At 39.1% G+C, this 19,965-nt stretch overlaps 1 protein-coding gene across 5 annotated transcripts in view; it reads right to left on the minus strand.

Annotated features, from left to right (window-relative positions):
• LOC122807829 (inter-alpha-trypsin inhibitor heavy chain H3-like) overlaps positions 1–19,965 on the minus strand; it is a 1,807,468-nt gene that overhangs the window by 503,343 nt on the left and 1,284,160 nt on the right. For all 5 annotated transcript variants that reach the window (XM_044078927.1, XM_044078926.1, XM_044078925.1 and 2 more), the window contains exon 14: positions 9,603–9,742. In XM_044078927.1, the coding sequence (XP_043934862.1) occupies positions 9,603–9,742 (140 nt within the window). The remainder of the gene's footprint in view (positions 1–9,602; positions 9,743–19,965) is intronic.

The raw sequence follows: 19,965 nt of genomic DNA on the forward strand, positions 1-19,965 counted from the left end.
TGCTGGCCACAGGTGGATGTGACTGGCAATATCTTAAAATGAAATGTTCTGTGTTAAATCTGTACATATGTTTCAGGGACAGTTTATTTGATAACAGTTTAAGCATTTCATGGTCTTTTAGCAAAATGTGTCATTTGCCTGCTGTTTTGTTGGTGGGGGAGCAAAGTTGCATTTCTGTTTTGGCACAAGCAAGATTTTGCAATCATTGTTCTCCTTGTTTTGGCTCCAACTTTGTTTTGTGTGCAATTGTAATATGTTACATCCCTTCCCCATCAGTGTGACATTGTGAATTTAACATGTGTACCAATAACACTTTGTTTTACAGTACAATAAACCACTTTGTTTTACAGCACAATAAACCACTCCCAAGCCTGATAAAAAAAAAATATATATATATATATATATATATATATATATATTTAGAAAGCTTGTGAGGAAATTATTACTCTAATTTTGTTTTACTTGGATCGCTTGTCTGTGTACTTAATAAAGGATTTTCGACTGGAAACAGACTGCCTGCCTTGCTTGGATTACTTTCGATACTTAGTAATGCTGTAGAATTATATATTTTCTATTACTTTTTGTTTTGTTTTGACTTAAGACAAGTTTAGTTCACTACTTCTACTACTATTGTGTGATCTGATTAATATGCAGTGATTAACTAGAAATATATGGATTGAAAATCTTCCACACAGAGAAGTTTATTACACTGTTTTATGCAGTTGATAGAATCAAAACATTTTATAGCATCAGTATTTTTAATGATCTTCTGAGGGTTGTGAAGTCTGAAACTGAAATGTGTCTCATTACTTTCTAACTTCTCTCTTTAATGATTTTCCAGTACAAACGTATGAGACCAAAATGAGGACATTCAGTGACCATCAGTACTTGCGAGGTATGAATGTGTGAATCTTTGATGCCTGAGGCCTACTTCTTGATACAGGGCACATGTATTCACATAAGTCTCTGCTGTCACATGTTAAAGTCATTTCTGTACAAATCACCCACTTTTTACTTACTTACATTACCATGTAACAACGTGCAAGGTTATGCCATTCATTCGTATTATTGCACAATACACTGCAGGTTCAACACTTACCTTGTAAATCCAGCAGTTGTAACAGTTTTAGTTCAGGGATGAGTCTGCCTGATGCTAGGGGTACACACCCATTACATGGGTAGGTAAAGGTTATGAGCATTGCCTGGTATTAATGTCACTATATGTACGTGTATAGGATGAAGGTTTTAGCCCCTTAGGTGGTGAGTGAGAGTTCTATACGTTACCTCTTACTTAATACGAAGGCATATCGAGCACCCCTATGTCTGCCTACACCCACAGCAACTGCTGATCCCCCTCTGACTCATCACCTGCATGTGGCTCTGGTGACCTTGTCATTGGTGGTGGGATGTGTGCAACTTCTCCTTGTTGATCCTGCTGAAGCTGCTTTCTCAAGATGTTGTGAAGCATGGCACAGATGGCCAATATTCCAATGCATGTATGTGGAATGTGTTGCAGAGCTCCCCAGAGTATCTGGGCACCATAACCATGACTTCAGCAGCCCAAACACATGCTCTATGATATTTCTGGTTTGAGCACATGACTCATTATGGCATTCTTTAGCGGGTGTGTGTGCATTTCTGATGGGCGTCATCAGCTTCGGTTCCAGTACGTAACCCTAGTGAACATCTGTTACATTTGGGAGGTGTGCCAGATATGTGAGTTGTAGTAACTTGCTGGCTTGCCAGCACACACATTCATGATGATTCCTTTAGCATTACACATGACTCGGAAGTTAATAGAATGGAAGCCCTTTCTATTTATGTAGGCCCTTCCCTGTTCCCCAGGTGGTGCCTTAATTTCTATATGTGTGCAATCTCTGGCACCCAGCATTTCAGGGTAGTGTGCTACGGGGTAGAACTCCTGCATATTTGTGGCCCTGTCCTCAGGAGTATGGGGAAAATATATGTAGTCACTGGTATATTGGAGCATAGCATTCAGGAATTGGTGAAGGATGCTGGATGCTGATGCCTGTGACACCCCCAGCATGTCCCCAATTGCTTTATAGCTTGTTGAATAGTTCCTCCATCTTGGATTGGTTGATTAGCATACAGTTCAGTTGCTTATGCTATAATTAGCATGCCACATTATTTACAGTGGTTGCGGTGCCCTACACTCTGTGTAGAGACACTTACTGAATACAAAACAGTGCTCTACCAAGTAGGGTTTATTCAATCTGCCTGATGGTTTACAGTAATGGACACCCTTGCACACATCACTCTCTGCCTTTTTCAATCTTGTCTCTTATGATTACATTTTGTACGTAGATTCCTTCAGTTCTAAGCACATTTCAGCTTCCTCCTAGTCTTTGCCTGCCCAGTGGTGCTTTCACTCGACAAATTTAACTCCTATGTAGCATAACGTGCTCTTTTCAGAAACTCGTTCACAGTACTTGTTGAACTAGTTCATTTCCCAACCTAAACTATTCCAGCTTATCCCATTTTTGTCTTCTGCCATGAGCACACCATTCATACAAGGCGTTCTCTGATCCAGTCCTGGCAGATCTGCTATACATTTGGAAAACAAACAGCACTATAATTACCTGATCTAAGGATCTAAACCTTGTCTGAGACACAAAAAAACATGTTGGAGATACAGGTATACGTCTTAGAGATTACCCCTTCCCTGGAACAGACTCGCCATTCATGTGAAACAGAGCTCGTCCCTAAACTTATTCAAACTCAGTTTGGATTAATGGATTGGGAAATCACAAATTCACCTCTGGCTTGTTGTCTTTGGCTGTTATGGACAGGGGAGGTTTGTAGATGCCTTAAGGCACAGGCATATAACAAAGCAGTTCTAGCCCATGGGCATTTATACTTGGGAAGACTGGGGCATAAAAGGAATAGAAAGGCTCTAGGGCCATTATCCTAGTAACCTCCTATGATTCCATGAGCCAATTTTGTTAAATATATATATATATATATATATATATATATATATATATATATATATATATATATAAGGCCTTCCATGATTTATTAAATGTTGCAGTTTAAGACACAATATGGATACCTATCAAATTGTAAAAGTTACTAACCTTGTCGTGTCACAGCACCTATGTCAGGGATCGTGTTATTGGTTCCTGTATGCATACCTACTTTATTACATTAATTAGACTGTCATTAGCATGTCTGCATAGAAGCTGGAATATGAAAATCAACAGAATTACAACTCTGGTGCTTCTTAGAAATTCAATAAACCTGAAAACAAGAATATGTGTTTGTTTGTTTTTGTCATAGGTTACAAAACTAGTATAAGATTCTCTATCACCAACAAGAAATTCTGGCAATCTTTTTCAGTTCTAGTCCTGAAATCTGAATCATCATCAACCTCAGTGGAAATAATTATTTATGAACAGGCTGTCATTATACATCCAGGACTGTACTGTGGCTCCGTTTTACTGTGCTGTTTCTTGCCAATTAAAATTATTATAATTCATTGAAATATATCAGGACAGAACAAGGAAGGGGGATGGATAAAATAGGGAGAGGGGTAGTGGAGCTTACAAATTACAAAACAAGAAAATGACTTGAGGTAGGTATAATACTTGTCAGGGAATAAAGACATACAAGGCAGGCAAATTGGGGGAAGGAGGCAAGGAAAAGAAAACAGAGACAATGGGGAACCCTAAATACACAGTTATGATATGGGGGGATAAAGAAAAGGCTAGGCAGCTGCTAGAAAATAGGCGGGGGATGAAGAAGAATGTCAGCCCCTCAAATCAGCATGTCTGAGGACTAGAAAACAGATATGTGTCTGCGCCAAGTATGGAAATAAGGTCCATAAGGAAAGCTGGTGGTGGGATGCAGAAGTCCAGGAAGTCAACAAAACAAAGGAGTGCAGAAAAATTGGGAGCTAGAAAAGGCGGACCAGGCTAGGAAGGAATACTGTCTGGCTAACAAAAAGGCTAAAAAGGGAGTTGCAATGGCAAAGAATAAGGCATCAGAAGCACTCTAGAAGCTTCTATAAAATGACCTAGTAGATGGTACAATGGCACAAAGAAACTGTATTAAGTTGCAAGGCAAAGACAGAAAGATAAAGAAGATAGTCAGACACCCTTCATAAGGGATGCCAGCAACAACCTGTCCACCAGTCCACAGGATATCAAAGGCAAATGGAAAGAGTATTTCCAGCAGCTTCTGAATGGAGAAAAATCCATAGAAGCTGTACTGCCCCAGACACAGCCTATGAAAAAAGAAGAGTTGGAGCCATCACAGAAGAAGTAAGAAGACCACTACGGAAAATGACATCATGGAAAGCAGCAGGTCAGATGAGGTCACAGCACACATGATCAAGATGTTGGGTGAGATGGGGAGAAATGGCTCCTGAGGTACTCAGTGTGGAGAGAAAGGCATTTCCCAAGGCATATCCCAAATAACTGAAGAATAAGCACACTAGTGCCGTTGTCCAAGAACAAAGGGGACATTAACAGCTGTGGGCAGTGCAGTGGTACAAACATCTGTCATACTGCATGAATGCCCTGGAAAGGGTGCTTTAAAAACAAATAAGCCGAGTAGTAGAAAGAAAGATTGGAGATGATTAGTTTGAATTCAGATCAGGATGTAGCACAACTGATTTGATGTTTGCTGTGAGACAGATACTTGAGAAGAAGCTAGAAATGAATAAAGAGTCCAACGATGCATTCTTAGACTCAGGGAAAGCATATGGCAAGGTCCTAAGAAAGATGATTTGAGCAGTCCTGCATTGGTTTGAAGAAAAAATATCAGAAACTCCAGTATTCCACAATCCTGCTCAAAAAAGCCAGTGCAGCTGATTTTTAGTGAAGCTGCCAGTTCGTTCTTGGTCAGTTATTGTTGGAGTCCTTTGAACACCTTTGCTGGGAGAATTTATGGGATTTCTGTATAACAAGAGTACTGAGCACCTCCAGCACTTCCTGCGCTGACACACTTTTATCAAATCCTTAAGAGAATATAACTGGAAAAGATTAAAATCCATACCCTTAGACTCTGCTGTCACATACTTCAATGAGATAATCCCAAAATCTTCAATAACCTTGCCCCAGTATGTAGAAAAAGGGTCAAATCCAATCCTACACCATGGCTAACTAAAGAAAGAAATTAATGCTACAGCGTGGCAACGCCTGTAAAGAGTGGCACAAAAACAGAACACAAAATACATTTCAACTTTTCAGGCAACTTAGAAATAGGACAACATACCAAATAAAACATGACAAGAAAGCCTATTAGAACATCCACCAAAATAAACATCAAAACACCCTAAAATTTTTCAGGACAGCCAAAAACAAACTTTTACATCTAGGCCAAATTACAATCCCCACCCCTACATCCAACAATAATAGCCATTCAATTCCCACACAGTTTAACAACTATTTTACACAGACCATATTATCCCTCACAGATATTAATACTTCCACTACCCTCTCAGTGCCAGCAGCCTCTGGTAAACATCATCAGCTCTTTGATTTCAACCTAGTACCTACCACCACCATTAAAAAACTCCCATATAAGCCAAAAACAACCACCCTAGCTGCTGACCAACTTCCGCAGGCTACTTAAAAATGGCTCCAGATGCAATTGCTTTTGCAGTACCTATATTGATAAATAGCTCTACATCTGAAAAATACATTCCTTCCATCTGGAAAAACTCTGTTGTTATACCTTTACACAAAGATGGCACATCTACAGAGTTTAATAACTACAAGTCCACTGCAATCCTCTTCTACCATCAAAAGTACTTGAAAAATTTATTCATGTACAGTTTCTACAACATCACCTAAATTCAAATTATCTGCTCATGGCAACACAGCATGCTTTCAATCCCCACCACAACCGTCGCCCTCCTTCACTTCACCAACACAATGTAACCTAGTGTCAGCTGTGCTCCTAGACTTATGCAAAGCTTCCAACACTGTATCACACCAACATTTAATATCTGAACTTTCTTCTACAGCTCTCTCAATCCTCCCTTAAATGGCTCCTCAGTTATATATATCTGGAAGGTAAGAAGCAGTCAGATGGTAACAGGACCTCTCTTTCTCTCTTCAGTCACAAGAGGTGTCCCTCAGGGGTCTATATTAGGGCTCTTCTTTTTAATATTTTTATAAACAAGTTTCACACTGTCATACACCAAGGAGATACAGTACAATATGCAGATTATTTGACTTTAATATTTCAAGCCCTCACAATATCAAGACTACAAGAAACCATCCAAATTTCTTTCTGTTCAATTGAAGCCTGGCTGAAAAATTCAAACCTACTCCTTAATCCAAATAAAACAAAACTGATGCTCTTTACCCCAAAACATTATCTCCATCAAAAACAATCTTTCTTTGTCACATCAGAAAATAATACTAAAATTGAGGTAGTATCTCAGTACTGGGTGCTGTACAAGACAATTATCTTAAATTTGATCAATGTATTCTTCAAACGATTACAAAGACCCATCAGAAGTGTTCCTCCCTAAACCTGGTAAAACAGTAGCTTACAGACCCAGCAAGAAAAACCTTAGCCTCATCCTACTTGTTTCCAACCCTCTTATATGCATCACTTACCCTTACAGACCTAAGCTCTACACTAAGATACAAACTACTTTACAACAACATAGCTAAACTTGCTCCCAACACTACACACTAAACTCACCACTGCCAGACCTTAACGCAGCTACACTGGCTAAGCTTATCAACTACATAAGACACTCTCAGCTACTTATGGCGTGCAAACTGATATATTTTCCTGAACAATGCTTGCATTAAAAACCATATTACTGCCCTACACCCCCACAAGGGGCCTATGTTCGGGTGATAAATTTCTACAAAGCACTACTAAAGCAAATAATTCATCAGGGGGACTCACTATACTCCTGTTACATCTCCAAGCTCTGTAACACCATCCCTACACAAGTAAAATGATTAACAAACTTCCAAGCTATGAAATCCAGCTGAAATAATATCTTATACAATCATGGTCATGCTTATGTTTATCACCAGGCTAAGACCTCTAGTGAAAGTACATACTTACTGCTATTCACAAACTTTTTGCCCTCTCTACTTGAATCATTACACCCCTGACAACTTTTTCTCATGTAGTTGAATCAATTCATCCCTTTATCAACCCCCTTTAAACACTTCTCATCTTGCACTTTGTCTAACTGCCCCCATCCACCACTCTACCTCTCTCATGCATCCCCTGTATACCTAAGTTATAAACCTTCTAGATAACACCAGTTTGGTAAAGGCAGCTTAAACCGAACCAATCCTGTTACTGCTCTCTGTCTTATGCTATTACCACCATCCTCCTATATAACAGTAATATCTTCCGTCCCTTCCTACATAATTTTATAACTTCAATATATCGCTTGAACTCTTTGCAAGCCTATACAATACTATAACCTCCCTTCCTACATAGTTCAGTAACTAACTTTGTTACGTATCTTGAACTAATTGTAAACCTTTCGTTACTGAAATGAAAGAACACTAGATTCCTTTTTAACAATGTTCCCTTCTGCAGTATCAATCCATTTCCTTCTGCAAGATTTTACAGCTGGAGCAACTGTATAGACTTAGAATTGTTGATGTAAATACCTTACTGCACACACCTGTCTTGTAGTTATGTTTGTTGTTTCATGAGAAATTAAACTGTTGTTGTTCTGAGAACTCTGAAATTCAGTTAATATAAACTGCTGTGGTGGAGCTTTTCTCCCCAGGCCTCCACTGAAAATGGTCTCTGCCTGTCGGACTTTCCCAGTCAACAAATAAAAATAAATAAAGTAGGTAGTGCATGCATTCTTTTTAACTTAGCTTATTTGTTGTTGTGATAGGGGTGTAGATTGTGCATTCTTATTGGCTGGAGAGTTTATATATATGTTTTTTATTATGTCTATCAGATGTGTGTCAACAAAATAGTTTAAGTACATCCAACTGCAAAAACATTTATTATGTCTATCAGATGTGTGTCAACAAAATAGTTTAAGTACACCCAACTGCAAAACATTAACTTATATAATGAAGTATGTTGATATGTTATTCACATAATTGTGTATGTGCTTGTATATGAACCAGTCACTTAAAATTTGAAGAAATGATTCTAAAATACTAAGCACAGTACACATCAGAAGTTAAACGACTGACAACTATTATAATAGGACAAAGTAATATGCATGAATGTATTTCTAAATATTGTACACTGATTATAAAGCAGAAACCAAATCTGCAACTCTGCATGTCTAAATTACTTTACAGTCAGCTACACGCAAGATATAAGAATGTTGTGTCTTTCGGCTTTTCCCAGTTAGGGGTAGCCACAGCGGAACGCCGATCTGCTAATGATTGGCAGTAGATTTTAATGTGCTGACTTGCCGGGCCTGACGCACAACCTTCAATGAAGGGATGCCCATTCACGCATGTCACCACACAGAAGATGCTCTAACTGAGAATCGAACGGGACAACGTCTTACTATGAGGTGACAACGCTACCGCAGCACCACCACCACAGACATATGCAAGATATAAGAATATGAAATGCAAATCCCAGTAAACAGTTGTAGACCAGCCAGTCTAAATCCAAAACCATAAACTTCTTTATTGTCAAACCTAAAAGCAAAATAATAATATGCTTAAACTAGTATACATCTGACTGTATGTGCAAATATTATAATTACAAGGCTATGATTAATCTGCAAAGCCTCCCACTCTAAATAATTTTAAAATCAGTTAAAACATCAATAAAGCACACTATCCAGAAGAACATTAAGGAGCCGAGCCAAATTTTCCAGCTACCCCAGAGCACCGTCTAGTTAAGTGAACTGCTCAAAGTCACATAGTAGGCAAAAGGAGGCTGGCAGAATCATGTCCTGGACTACAGGAAGCAGCTCTTTAACTCATAAACACCTACATGGTGTGGAATGTTGCACTTCTTACAGCTAACAAATATCCTTGCATTCCAGGGCATTTTCTGAAAAATCTGCTTAAAAAGCATAACATAATCAAAGCTTTTCTACTATGGGACATCTTCGATTAACAATCGTAGTGTCATTTTATTAATAAATCCTTGCTCTTTCTAACCCTGTCTATTATAAGATGGTAAGTCTCTTAGTTAAAAAGTCAGACCCAAGGAAGCTGTGGATGCTGTAAGGAGCTATGGGTGTTAAGTGGAAGTATACAAAAATGGCGCTGTTGGCTTGAATGAGTTAAGAGCCTTAATCTTCTGAGCTGCCAGAATATTAACTGCAAACTAACAGTTGTAAATATCTGTGGGCTAACACAAACGCAGAACATTTAAAATGCAAACCAATTCAAAAGTCAAGAAAGTTGAAGTGTTATTTCAACTCATCTAACATCTCTGTACCTTCCTGCTTCTCTCATACCAGACACGATTCTAAATGGAAAACTCAGTACATTAAATTTTACACAGTAAATACATGATCCTAGAAAATGTCGGTAGCATTTTGGTTTGGATTTACATGCAGTACAATCACAAAATCAGGAAAACATGGGGATAATCAACTAGCAGTACAAACAGGATTATGTCAATATTCATTCAAGACTTTTCTATGCTGAACTCACCGTTGCTGCAGTAATTGCTTGATTGTAAGGTAAGCCCAGAGTCTTTCAGTATAATTCCCAAAAATGTATTGTTGCTTTTTGAGGGCTTCTTCTAGCTCTCCAAGAGTGGCCTCTTGCTGTAAAGTTATGTCACCAGCAGCCTGTAAAGAAGACATGAATGTTTTGTTTACGTTTATTTACCTTTCAGTAGCTCACTTTGACAAGTGTCGCAGATGACCATTTTTGAACACATTCCTGAGATATTACGCTCAGTCATTGACTGCCGTATAAGTTATTAACACGTGTAACACAACAGTTATACAGTCAAGTGAATAAGATAAAGGGAGGCCAACAACTGAACAGTGACGCATCCTGATATCAGTTACAATGTACTTATACAAACAGTATAACACTGCTGCTGTGGTGATATCAGTTACAATGTACTTATACAAACAGTATAACACTGCTGCTGTGGTGATATCAGTTACAATGTACTTATACAAACAGTATAACACTGCTGCTGTGGTGATATCAGTTACAATGTACTTATACAAACAGTATAACACTGCTGCTGTGGTGATATCAGTTACAATGTACTTATACAAACAGTATAACACTGCTGCTGTGGTGATATCAGTTACAATGTACTTATACAAACAGTATAACACTGCTGCTGTGGTGATATCAGTTACAATGTACTTATACAAACAGTATAACACTGCTGCTGTGGTGATATCAGTTACAATGTACTTATACAAACAGTATAACACTGCTGCTGTGGTGATATCAGTTACAATGTACTTATACAAACAGTATAACACTGCTGCTGTGGTGATATCAGTTACAATGTACTTATACAAACAGTGTAACACTGCTGCTGTGGTGATATCAGTTACAATGTACTTATACAAACAGTATAACACTGCTGCTGTGGTGATATCAGTTACAATGTACTTATACAAACAGTATAACACTGCTGCTGTGGTGATATCAGTTACAATGTACTTATACAAACAGTATAACACTGCTGCTGTGGTGATATCAGTTACAATGTACTTATACAAACAGTATAACACTGCTGCTGTGGTGATATCAGTTACAATGTACTTATACAAACAGTATAACACTGCTGCTGTGGTGATATCAGTTACAATGTACTTATACAAACAGTATAACACTGCTGCTGTGGTGATATCAGTTACAATGTACTTATACAAACAGTATAACACTGCTGCTGTGGTGATATCAGTTACAATGTACTTATACAAACAGTATAACACTGCTGCTGTGGTGATATCAGTTACAATGTACTTATACAAACAGTATAACACTGCTGCTGTGGTGATATCAGTTACAATGTACTTATACAAACAGTATAACACTGCTGCTGTGGTGATATCAGTTACAATGTACTTATACAAACAGTATAACACTGCTGCTGTGGTGATATCAGTTACAATGTACTTATACAAACAGTATAACACTGCTGCTGTGGTGATATCAGTTACAATGTACTTATACAAACAGTATAACACTGCTGCTGTGGTGATATCAGTTACAATGTACTTATACAAACAGTATAACACTGCTGCTGTGGTGATATCAGTTACAATGTACTTATACAAACAGTATAACACTGCTGCTGTGGTGATATCAGTTACAATGTACTTATACAAACAGTATAACACTGCTGCTGTGGTGATATCAGTTACAATGTACTTATACAAACAGTATAACACTGCTGCTGTGGTGATATCAGTTACAATGTACTTATACAAACAGTATAACACTGCTGCTGTGGTGATATCAGTTACAATGTACTTATACAAACAGTATAACACTGCTGCTGTGGTGATATCAGTTACAATGTACTTATACAAACAGTATAACACTGCTGCTGTGGTGATATCAGTTACAATGTACTTATACAAACAGTATAACACTGCTGCTGTGGAATATGGATTAAAAATAGCATTAAAAAGTAAAAAAATCAAGAATAAACATAAAGTCTTTTTAAGGACATGAGTCATTCAGGAAATACCGCTTGGCATTGTTCTGAATTAATTCATTATGGCATTACCTATCTATACATTGCTAATTAACTTTAATGCCATCTTCTCAGCAAAACCAGTTATTGAAGTTCTGTTAACTCACAAGTCACTTCTTCTCTCCAAGCATATTATGCAACATATCCTAAGAAGATTTATTAAGATAAAAATACCTCCTTGTTGTGCCCCAGCATAACACCTGGTTGATTAAGTGCTAAATACACCATCTCTGAACCCCTCCTTATAGATTATAATGTCTGTTTTAGTTTTCGTCTACACAAGCATGTCATGTAGCTTGAAAGATCTCGTGAAGTTCCTAACAATAAAAAATCCCTGGACTAAAGACCTTCAGTGCCTAAACATCATGGCTGTATCCCAGAACTCTGTTCCTTATAGATTCCTGAGTGGTGATTTATGTTAAGAATTCTCTCTGTACTAAGGGCCAATTACTTGTTTTCTGACACCTTTATTTATTTATTTTTAGTTAACATTGTTTACCAGGATTGTCCAACTGGACACTAGGTGTCCTTTTCCAGCGGAGTCCTAGGGAGCAAAGCTCCACATGTTGCAGAGTATTTTAATACCAAAGGTTAAAAAAAGTCTGACAATGTTAACAACAGTTATAGAATTAACAATAGTTCAGAGAGTTTGAGCAGTTATTTAAAAATTCAAAGTAAAAATAGTTAGTAAGGTTTAACACTGGTTAATAGTAGCATTAAGAATTAACAATGGTCAAAGAGTTTGACAAGTTGTTAGCAGAAAATTGTTCTCAAAAAACATAGCAGTTAAGCATGGGATATATATATTAATATATATATATAGAGGTATATATCTATATATCTATATATATATAGATATCTATATATCTATATATATATATATATATATATATATATATATATAGATATGTATGCAATTGGTTTACCATGATAAGGTCGAATGCACTAACATCAAATGTGCATCAAATGTGCATTAGACCGAAAAATAACATCTAAACCTAACATATCTAAAGAGAGGAATGCCGAAAATAGTTTGCATGAAAAAGTGCATTCCATAATATCGACATTCCCCTCTTTCAGACACAGCAGTTAGCTCACCTCTACTATTTTGCAGGGCGGCTATGCCCTCCTGCACCCCCATGTGGAGGTGGTCTGCCCCCCACACCCCCCTACTTAAATATACCAACTCCGAGATCACACTACAGTGATGAAATGGGCTACTTCTCTGTTCCTCATGAAGTGCAACCTCCCTCCACAGTCTCAGTACTCATGTTCTCGACTAACCTAGTTCGACCGCTCATCATTTGATTTCCTGCCCCGGATGTCCTGCAGTTTGGGTAAGTGATATCAAGCCTATACAATCAACATAACTGAGGTGAGATTGTACTACATATATACACTGTATTCAATCTGTCTAGGGGCATAATATAAGAGTGTGGAAACATATTTGGTAAGGGGACTAGAGTAGTAGGCTGGAGAAGGTGAGTTCAGGGAGGGCCGTTGCAATCACATGGATGGTTTTCTTGAAGATGTGATTTAAGGAGTTTTTTCAATGTAGTAGTGTGGTTTTGTAGCCTGGGGGTTCCATAATTTTGCAACTTCATAAGGGAATAGAGATTCTCCTGAGCTGTTTTTACAAGGAATGACTTCTACTAGGGCTTTATTACTGGATTTTAGCTCCCTGTTTGTGCTGTAGAAGTTTCTTAGATCTTTTAGGCAGGGGTTTTGTCTGGGTGGTACAGTATCTGATGGGCTAGGTTGAGTTGGTGGTAGTGAAGTCGGTCTGGAAATTTTAACCAGTGTAGCTTATGCAGGGCTTGACAGTGGTGTGAGCGTGATTTAGCACTGGTTGAGAACCAAGCTATTTTGTTGTAACATGTCGATAGTTTGTTAAGGTCGATCTTATTTAGATTTGTTAATAATGGGGACGCATAAAGTAGGCTTGATAGGAGGTGAGTTCTAGCTATGGTACATCTGGATTCTGGCGTTAGAAATTTGTTGCTATGATACAGACAGCCTAGTTTTTTAGGACTTTGGAGATGGTTAGGGTTATGTGTTTATTGCATTTAAGTTGGTGGTCAATTGTAATTCCAAGTAATTTGGCTTTGGGGACAGGAGTTATGGGGGTGTTGTTGGCTGAGAGAATGGAGAAGGTGGAGTCTATAGTCCTTGCTGGGTTGAATAGTATTAGCTATGTTTTTCGGGGTTGAGTACTAGCTGAGAATTGTTTAGCCAGTTTTCTATTTCAGAGATGGATTCCTGGGCTCGGGCCTGTAGCAGCTGGATGTTGGGTGCATTGCAGATGAAGTTACTGTCATCTATGTATTGCATAATGTCAGCTTTTGTGGTTGGTAGATGGAGTTGGTTTGTAAAGATATTGAATAAGAGGGGGCCAAGTATGGAACCTTGTGGAATGCCGCATATAGGGAGTTGTGCCATTTAGCTGATTGAGAGCAGTTGCCTAGGTAGTTAATGAGTGTAGAATTATCGAGATTGAGTTTGGATAAGATGGATAGTAGTTTATTGTGGCAGACTGTGTTGAAAGCTTTTGATAAATCTAGGAAGGTGGCAGAGACTAATTTTCCTTGGTTTCTGTATGTGTTTATGGTATTGCTAAAGCTAATGAGGGCACTAGTAGTGCTATGGCCGGGATGAAATCCGTGTTGGGTTTGGGAGAGTAGATTGTTAGAGAGTAGGTGGGAGAGGAGTTGGTGATGGATACATCTTTCTAGGATTTTTGAAAGGGGTGAGAGGATTGCGATAAGGCAGTCGTTGGGTACATCAGTGGATGGGCCACCCTTGTGGAGGAGGATGATGTATGAGGTTTTCCATAAGGATGGAATGTGGTGTTCATTGATGGACCTATTTATTAGTATAGAGACTGGGTAGACCATGGCTGGAGATGCAAGCTGGAGGAATTCTGCTGGGAGGTTGTCGGCAACAAGAGTGGTTGTTTTGAGTTTGGTTAGTAGTTTTTGGATGGTTGATGTAGATACTGGTTTAAGTGAGAAGGGGGTACTATTTGTTTTGCTGTTGATGGTTGGTGGGGGATGGCGTGGTTTGTGTCATTTCTAAATTTAAGTATGGAGAGGTAAAATAGCTATTGAAGTTGGATGCTATGTCAGGATTGGTACCTTGTATGTTAGGTTGTGGTGTGGACTTTTTTCCAGGTTGGAGAATATTGTTCATTGCAGTCCAGAACTTCTGTGGGTTGTTCCTATATTTATTTTGTAGGATTAGGTAGTGATTTTGTTTGTCTAACTGAATCTGTTTATTTGCCTTGTTTCTAAGTTCTAAGTAGGTTTGTCTGGTTGTGATTGTTTTAAGTTGTTGCCAGGCTTTCCAGGCTTTGTCTCTGTTTTAATAAAGCCTTTGTGGTTTTAAGTAACCAGGGGGCATGCTTGCTACATGTTCTAATTGTCTTTGTTGGGGCTAGTTAGTTCAGGATTGTTAGGAATGTTGAATTAAAGTATTCAACTGCACTGTCCAGGGGAACGGTTTGGTGGGAGACCAGTTGCAAGATTTTAATGTTTCTTTGAATAGCTCAGTAGGGAAGTTTTTGTGGGATTGGGTATGTAATAGAGAGGGTAGGTTATTACACTTAAATTTATGTCAAAGGAGGAAGGTTGGGTTGTGGGCATTGAGAGAATTGGGTAGTGTGCCACATTGTTGGGGAGTTTTAGGTTGGTTAATGAGGATCCAATCCAATATGGATTCTCTTTTGGTGGCTTTATCTATACAGGTGGGGGTTTGGATGAGTTGAGTAAAGCTACAAAGGTTAATATGATTGGCTGGTGTTGGGGAGTGGGTGGGGTTCCAGTCTATGTTAACATCGCCTAGTATTATGGTTCTGTGAGGGAGGAGTGGGAGGCCCAGTGGAGTTTTGATTCTAGGGTGGTTATCTTATCGCCTGGTGGGATACAGACACCCAGCGAGTTTAACTGTTTATGTCGGTTAGGAGAAGAGTGGCTAGTATAATCTTAGTGTTATTATAGTTTGTAGGTTTATTTTGTAAAGAGTTGGATTTTTAAGTTAGATTTGTAAAATAGGGCAATACCTCCACCTCTTTTCTGTGGTCTGTCCACTCTTAGAAGGTTGTAACCAGGTGGGATTATAGAGCTGCCTTTGACATGGGTTTAAGCCAGGTCTCTGATATGAGCATTATGTCGGGGTTATATTTTGAGATAGATGAGTGCAGTTCTTCTGTTTTGTTCATGATACTACGTATGTTGAGATTTAGTATTGATGTAATTTGGCAAGCAATACACCTCCATAGCCATCTAGCAGCATGGAATGCTCCTGGCATGGCTCAGGCTGGAGGGAAGGTTGGTTATATTGGCTTTGCACACTGAATATTTTATGGCTTGGCTGACTCTTAAGTCTAATTCTCAATTACAGTATAAACAAGCAGGGGCAGCTAGACACTACAGCAGTATGGATTTTAATAGGTATTGCTTTTGGCAATCAGTAAAACTGCTACTTCCATAGTAGCATAGAGCACTGCTGCCGCGGTTAGGACTAGTGGTCAAAAAACAGAGAGTCAGGTGTTTCCACAGTCAATGCCAAGGTTAGGGCTAGTGGGCAAAAAATAGAGAGTCAGGTGTTTCCACAGTCAATGCTGAGGTTAGGGCTAGTGGGCAAAAAACAGAGAGTCAGGTGTTTCCACAGTCAATGCTGAGGTTAGGGCTAGTGGGCAAAAAACAGAGAGTCAGGTGTTTCAGAGTCACTGCCGAGGTTAGGGCTAGTGGGCAAAAAACAGAGAGTCAGATGTTTCAGAGTCAATGCCGAGGTCAGGGCTAGTGGGCGAAAAACAGAGAGTCAGATGTTTGCAGTGTCAATGCCGAGGTTAGGGCTAGTGGGCAAAAAACAGAGAGTCAGGTATTTCCAGAGTCAATGCCGAGGTTAGGGCTAGTGGGCAAAAAACAGAGAGTCAGGTGTTTCCAGAGTCACTACTAAGTGCCCAGGCATACAACTTCAGACTAGATTTCAATAAGGCTCAGACGAGCAATAAATGACCTGGGAACAGCAGTAGTATGCTTGCAAGGGAACAGACTCAATGCAGCATTACAAATGCAATAGAAAACTATTGCATAGCAGCTGTTTACAAAGTTCAGTGCACCAATCGGCAAGGTAAACATAACAAGGGAGAAACAGCAGCAAACTAGGGCTCTTTTTCTCACAGAATAAGTGGCTCTATAAACATATGAACTAAAAACTTGAATCTTCATCAACAATTACAAAATACATAATGGAGAGAGAATTTTAATACTCAATGCTTTCCCCATGTATATAAAAATCTTATGTTACATATAAAACAGACTGACTTTGTTTTCTATAAGGCAGACCCTGATTAGTGCCTATAAATTCTACTCAGGCCTGACTTCTTTCTCCCTCCTGGAAGCAGAAGCTGACGATAGGGTTGGGTCCTGGTAATGCGATTATCATCCATGGATGGCTCTGCCTTTTAGACTCTAAATATATCAGAGAAAAAGCAAAAGCACATTTCATGAAGATGTATTAAGGTCCCTGCCTGGGAAATTAAAGGGATTCTGTAAGGAAATAACCTTGCAGCAAACGTCCAACATTCTCATATCTGCTGTCTGAATGCTAACAGTGGATCAGTGACTGAACCAAAACAACAGAAATATATGCAGAATGACTGTGTCTCGGTTCAGCAATATGGAGCAACCTCTCTGTGATTACTTGAACTGTAGAACACAGCATATTTGGATTCACTACCAACTTCCCATAGTACATCACTGACCTCACTAAACTTGGTTTAGGCATACAGCCTGAGATGTCCTGTAGCTTGAATTTCATAGGGCATGCATGACCTTTACTGCAATTTCACTGAGGCATACACTCAATATGCACCTCTCTCTCTCTCTCTTTCTATCTCTCGCTCACCCCCTGGTGTTATCCTATTGCTTTGGAATATTTGAAATGTTATACACATTGCAAAAACAGCTCCAGTTTACAAGCCTAGACATAATCTTTTAGTTGTCTTGCATTGCCCTCTCATGACAGGCCAAAATTCTGGAAAAAAAATGATACTATGTTATATACAACACACACAGAGTCCATCTGCCCAGCTTGGCTTACCGATGATACCTGTGTTGAGTGAAATCTGAATATAAAACCAAACAACCCTGCCAAACATGAATTAGGATTTGCTACACTAGGTATATGTAAACTTACAGGATGTTGCTTGGAAGTGAATGGCATGATGTTAAGCAGGATGGAGATCCAGTGTATCGAGGATACAAGATGGAAAAGCAGTGCAGCAAAGCTACTTGGCTTGGGGTTCAGAGTCCTACTTTTCAGGAAGATGACAGAGAAGAAATGGTATGGGAATTGTGGTGAGGGAGAGGTTTCAGAAGACAGTGAGGGATGTCATTAGAATTAGTGACAGAGTCATGACAAACTCCAGAGTAAGAATTCTGAAGAAGTCTATGGACGAAACCTAGGTAGATCGTGCTGTCTGTGGTTGTGGTGTTCATTGTCGGAGCTGCTCACGGCGGTTCATTTGTTTGTGATTCTGTGCAATAAATCGTGGAACATTTTGGCGGTTTCCTGATTTCACTTTTCGTTTTGGGACAATACATTTTTTGTGATTCAACTGTGGTTGGTTCAGCTGTGAGTATCACCTGGGGAGACTGGAACTCGCATCCAGTACAACTCCAGAGTAAGGACAGCATGCCGTTCATAATCTCAGACAATGCCTCTCAGGAATGTTGTGATAGTTAGGAAAAGAGAGCCTCAGGTAACAGTTGCAGGACATACTAGAAAAGCAGACAAAGACAACAGGGTACCTAAATTATCATATTGGGACAGACAGAACAGGACATGTGCACTGCTGGGTTCCATATGTGTGGGGCAACAAGAATACAGTAGAGGCCATTCCAGACTTCTGTCAGGCAAATGGCTTGATTATGGCTAACACATGGTTCACCAAGACAGACCGTCAGCTCTCTATTGAAAAGTCGCCACTCAAAATGCTGAGTGCCAACAAGATGAAAAAAAAGACTATAAACGCAGGAAAAGAGCAAATCTCAACAATAGCTCTTCTCCATAAAACTTATTTTTCTTGAGGAGGGGCAAGCCCCCAGTGCTCCCTCACAACCACTAAACTTATATCTACTAATTCCAAGATTGCCATACCTTGGAGAAAAGGAAGTATTCCAAGAAATTGCATCTTGGCTTTGGCCATTCAGTCTTCAAGTTTCAGACTCTCTCTAGCAGGTCTTGACATTTCAAATGGTTACTGAGACAATCACATAAAGAGTGACCAACATACAACCCAGGTAGAATTCCTCCTATTAAGGAAAAGGCATGGAGGTAGAATAAGTGATTACAAAGCCATTCCCAGTGAAACAGTCGGCTCACGGCATAAACCATTGGTTGCCAGAATCAGCTGTAAGCAGTGGTCAGAGAAGGCTCTAAGGTCAAGAGGGACTAGGCTGAAGACCTAGAAGGCGACTGGAGAAAAGGCACAAGAGTTCAAGGAAATACTCAGAGCTCTAGCACCTCAGAAAGAAAATGAAATGGGTGTCATAGATGAAGAATGGCAACATCTCAAAACAACATGTTTGAGGACTATACAGCAAATGTGCAGCCGAGCCAAGTAAGGAAATAAGACAGAAAAAGACAGCTGGTTGTGGAATGCAGACGTCCAGAAAATCATTAAACGAAAGAAGGCATGCCGGAAAAAGTGAGAGCGATAAAATACAGACCAGACTAAGAAGGAATATTGACTGATTAATAAAGAGGTTATGAGAGCAGTTGTAATAACAAAGAACAAGATATCAAAAGCACCGTACAACTCTACAACCTTTTCAAAGTGATTCAGTCGACGCCACAAAAAAGTCTCTATCAGGTTCAAGACAAAGACAGAAAGAGAAAGAAGATAGTCAAACAATCTTCATAAGGGTTGCCAGCAACAACCTGCTCACCAGTCCACAGGACATCAAAGGCAGATCAAAGGAGTATTTCCATCACTTTCTAAATGAAGAAACCCAACAGAAGTTGTGCTGCTGCAGAGACATCCTGCAGAGAAAGAAGCAGAGGACCCCACCCTAGAAGTAGGAACAACACTAAAGCTCCAACATATTACATGCATTTTAAACAGATGTCCAGTAATAAACATGAACAGACACTAGGTAATACACATTAACTACACATACTTTTTCTAATTAGATTACATGGATATGAACACAAAGGCATCTATTACAGTATAAAAGATACTTATGCATTAGCAGATGTCGAACGTTGATCATTTGAAGATGTGTATTCGTGGGTTTGTCAAAAAAAAAAGATCATGCAATTATTGCTTAGAAA

This window comes from Protopterus annectens, chromosome 7.part1 (genome assembly GCF_019279795.1).
Source record: "Protopterus annectens isolate FY-2018-M chromosome 7.part1, PAN1.0, whole genome shotgun sequence".
Classification (NCBI taxonomy): Eukaryota; Metazoa; Chordata; order Ceratodontiformes; family Protopteridae; genus Protopterus; species Protopterus annectens.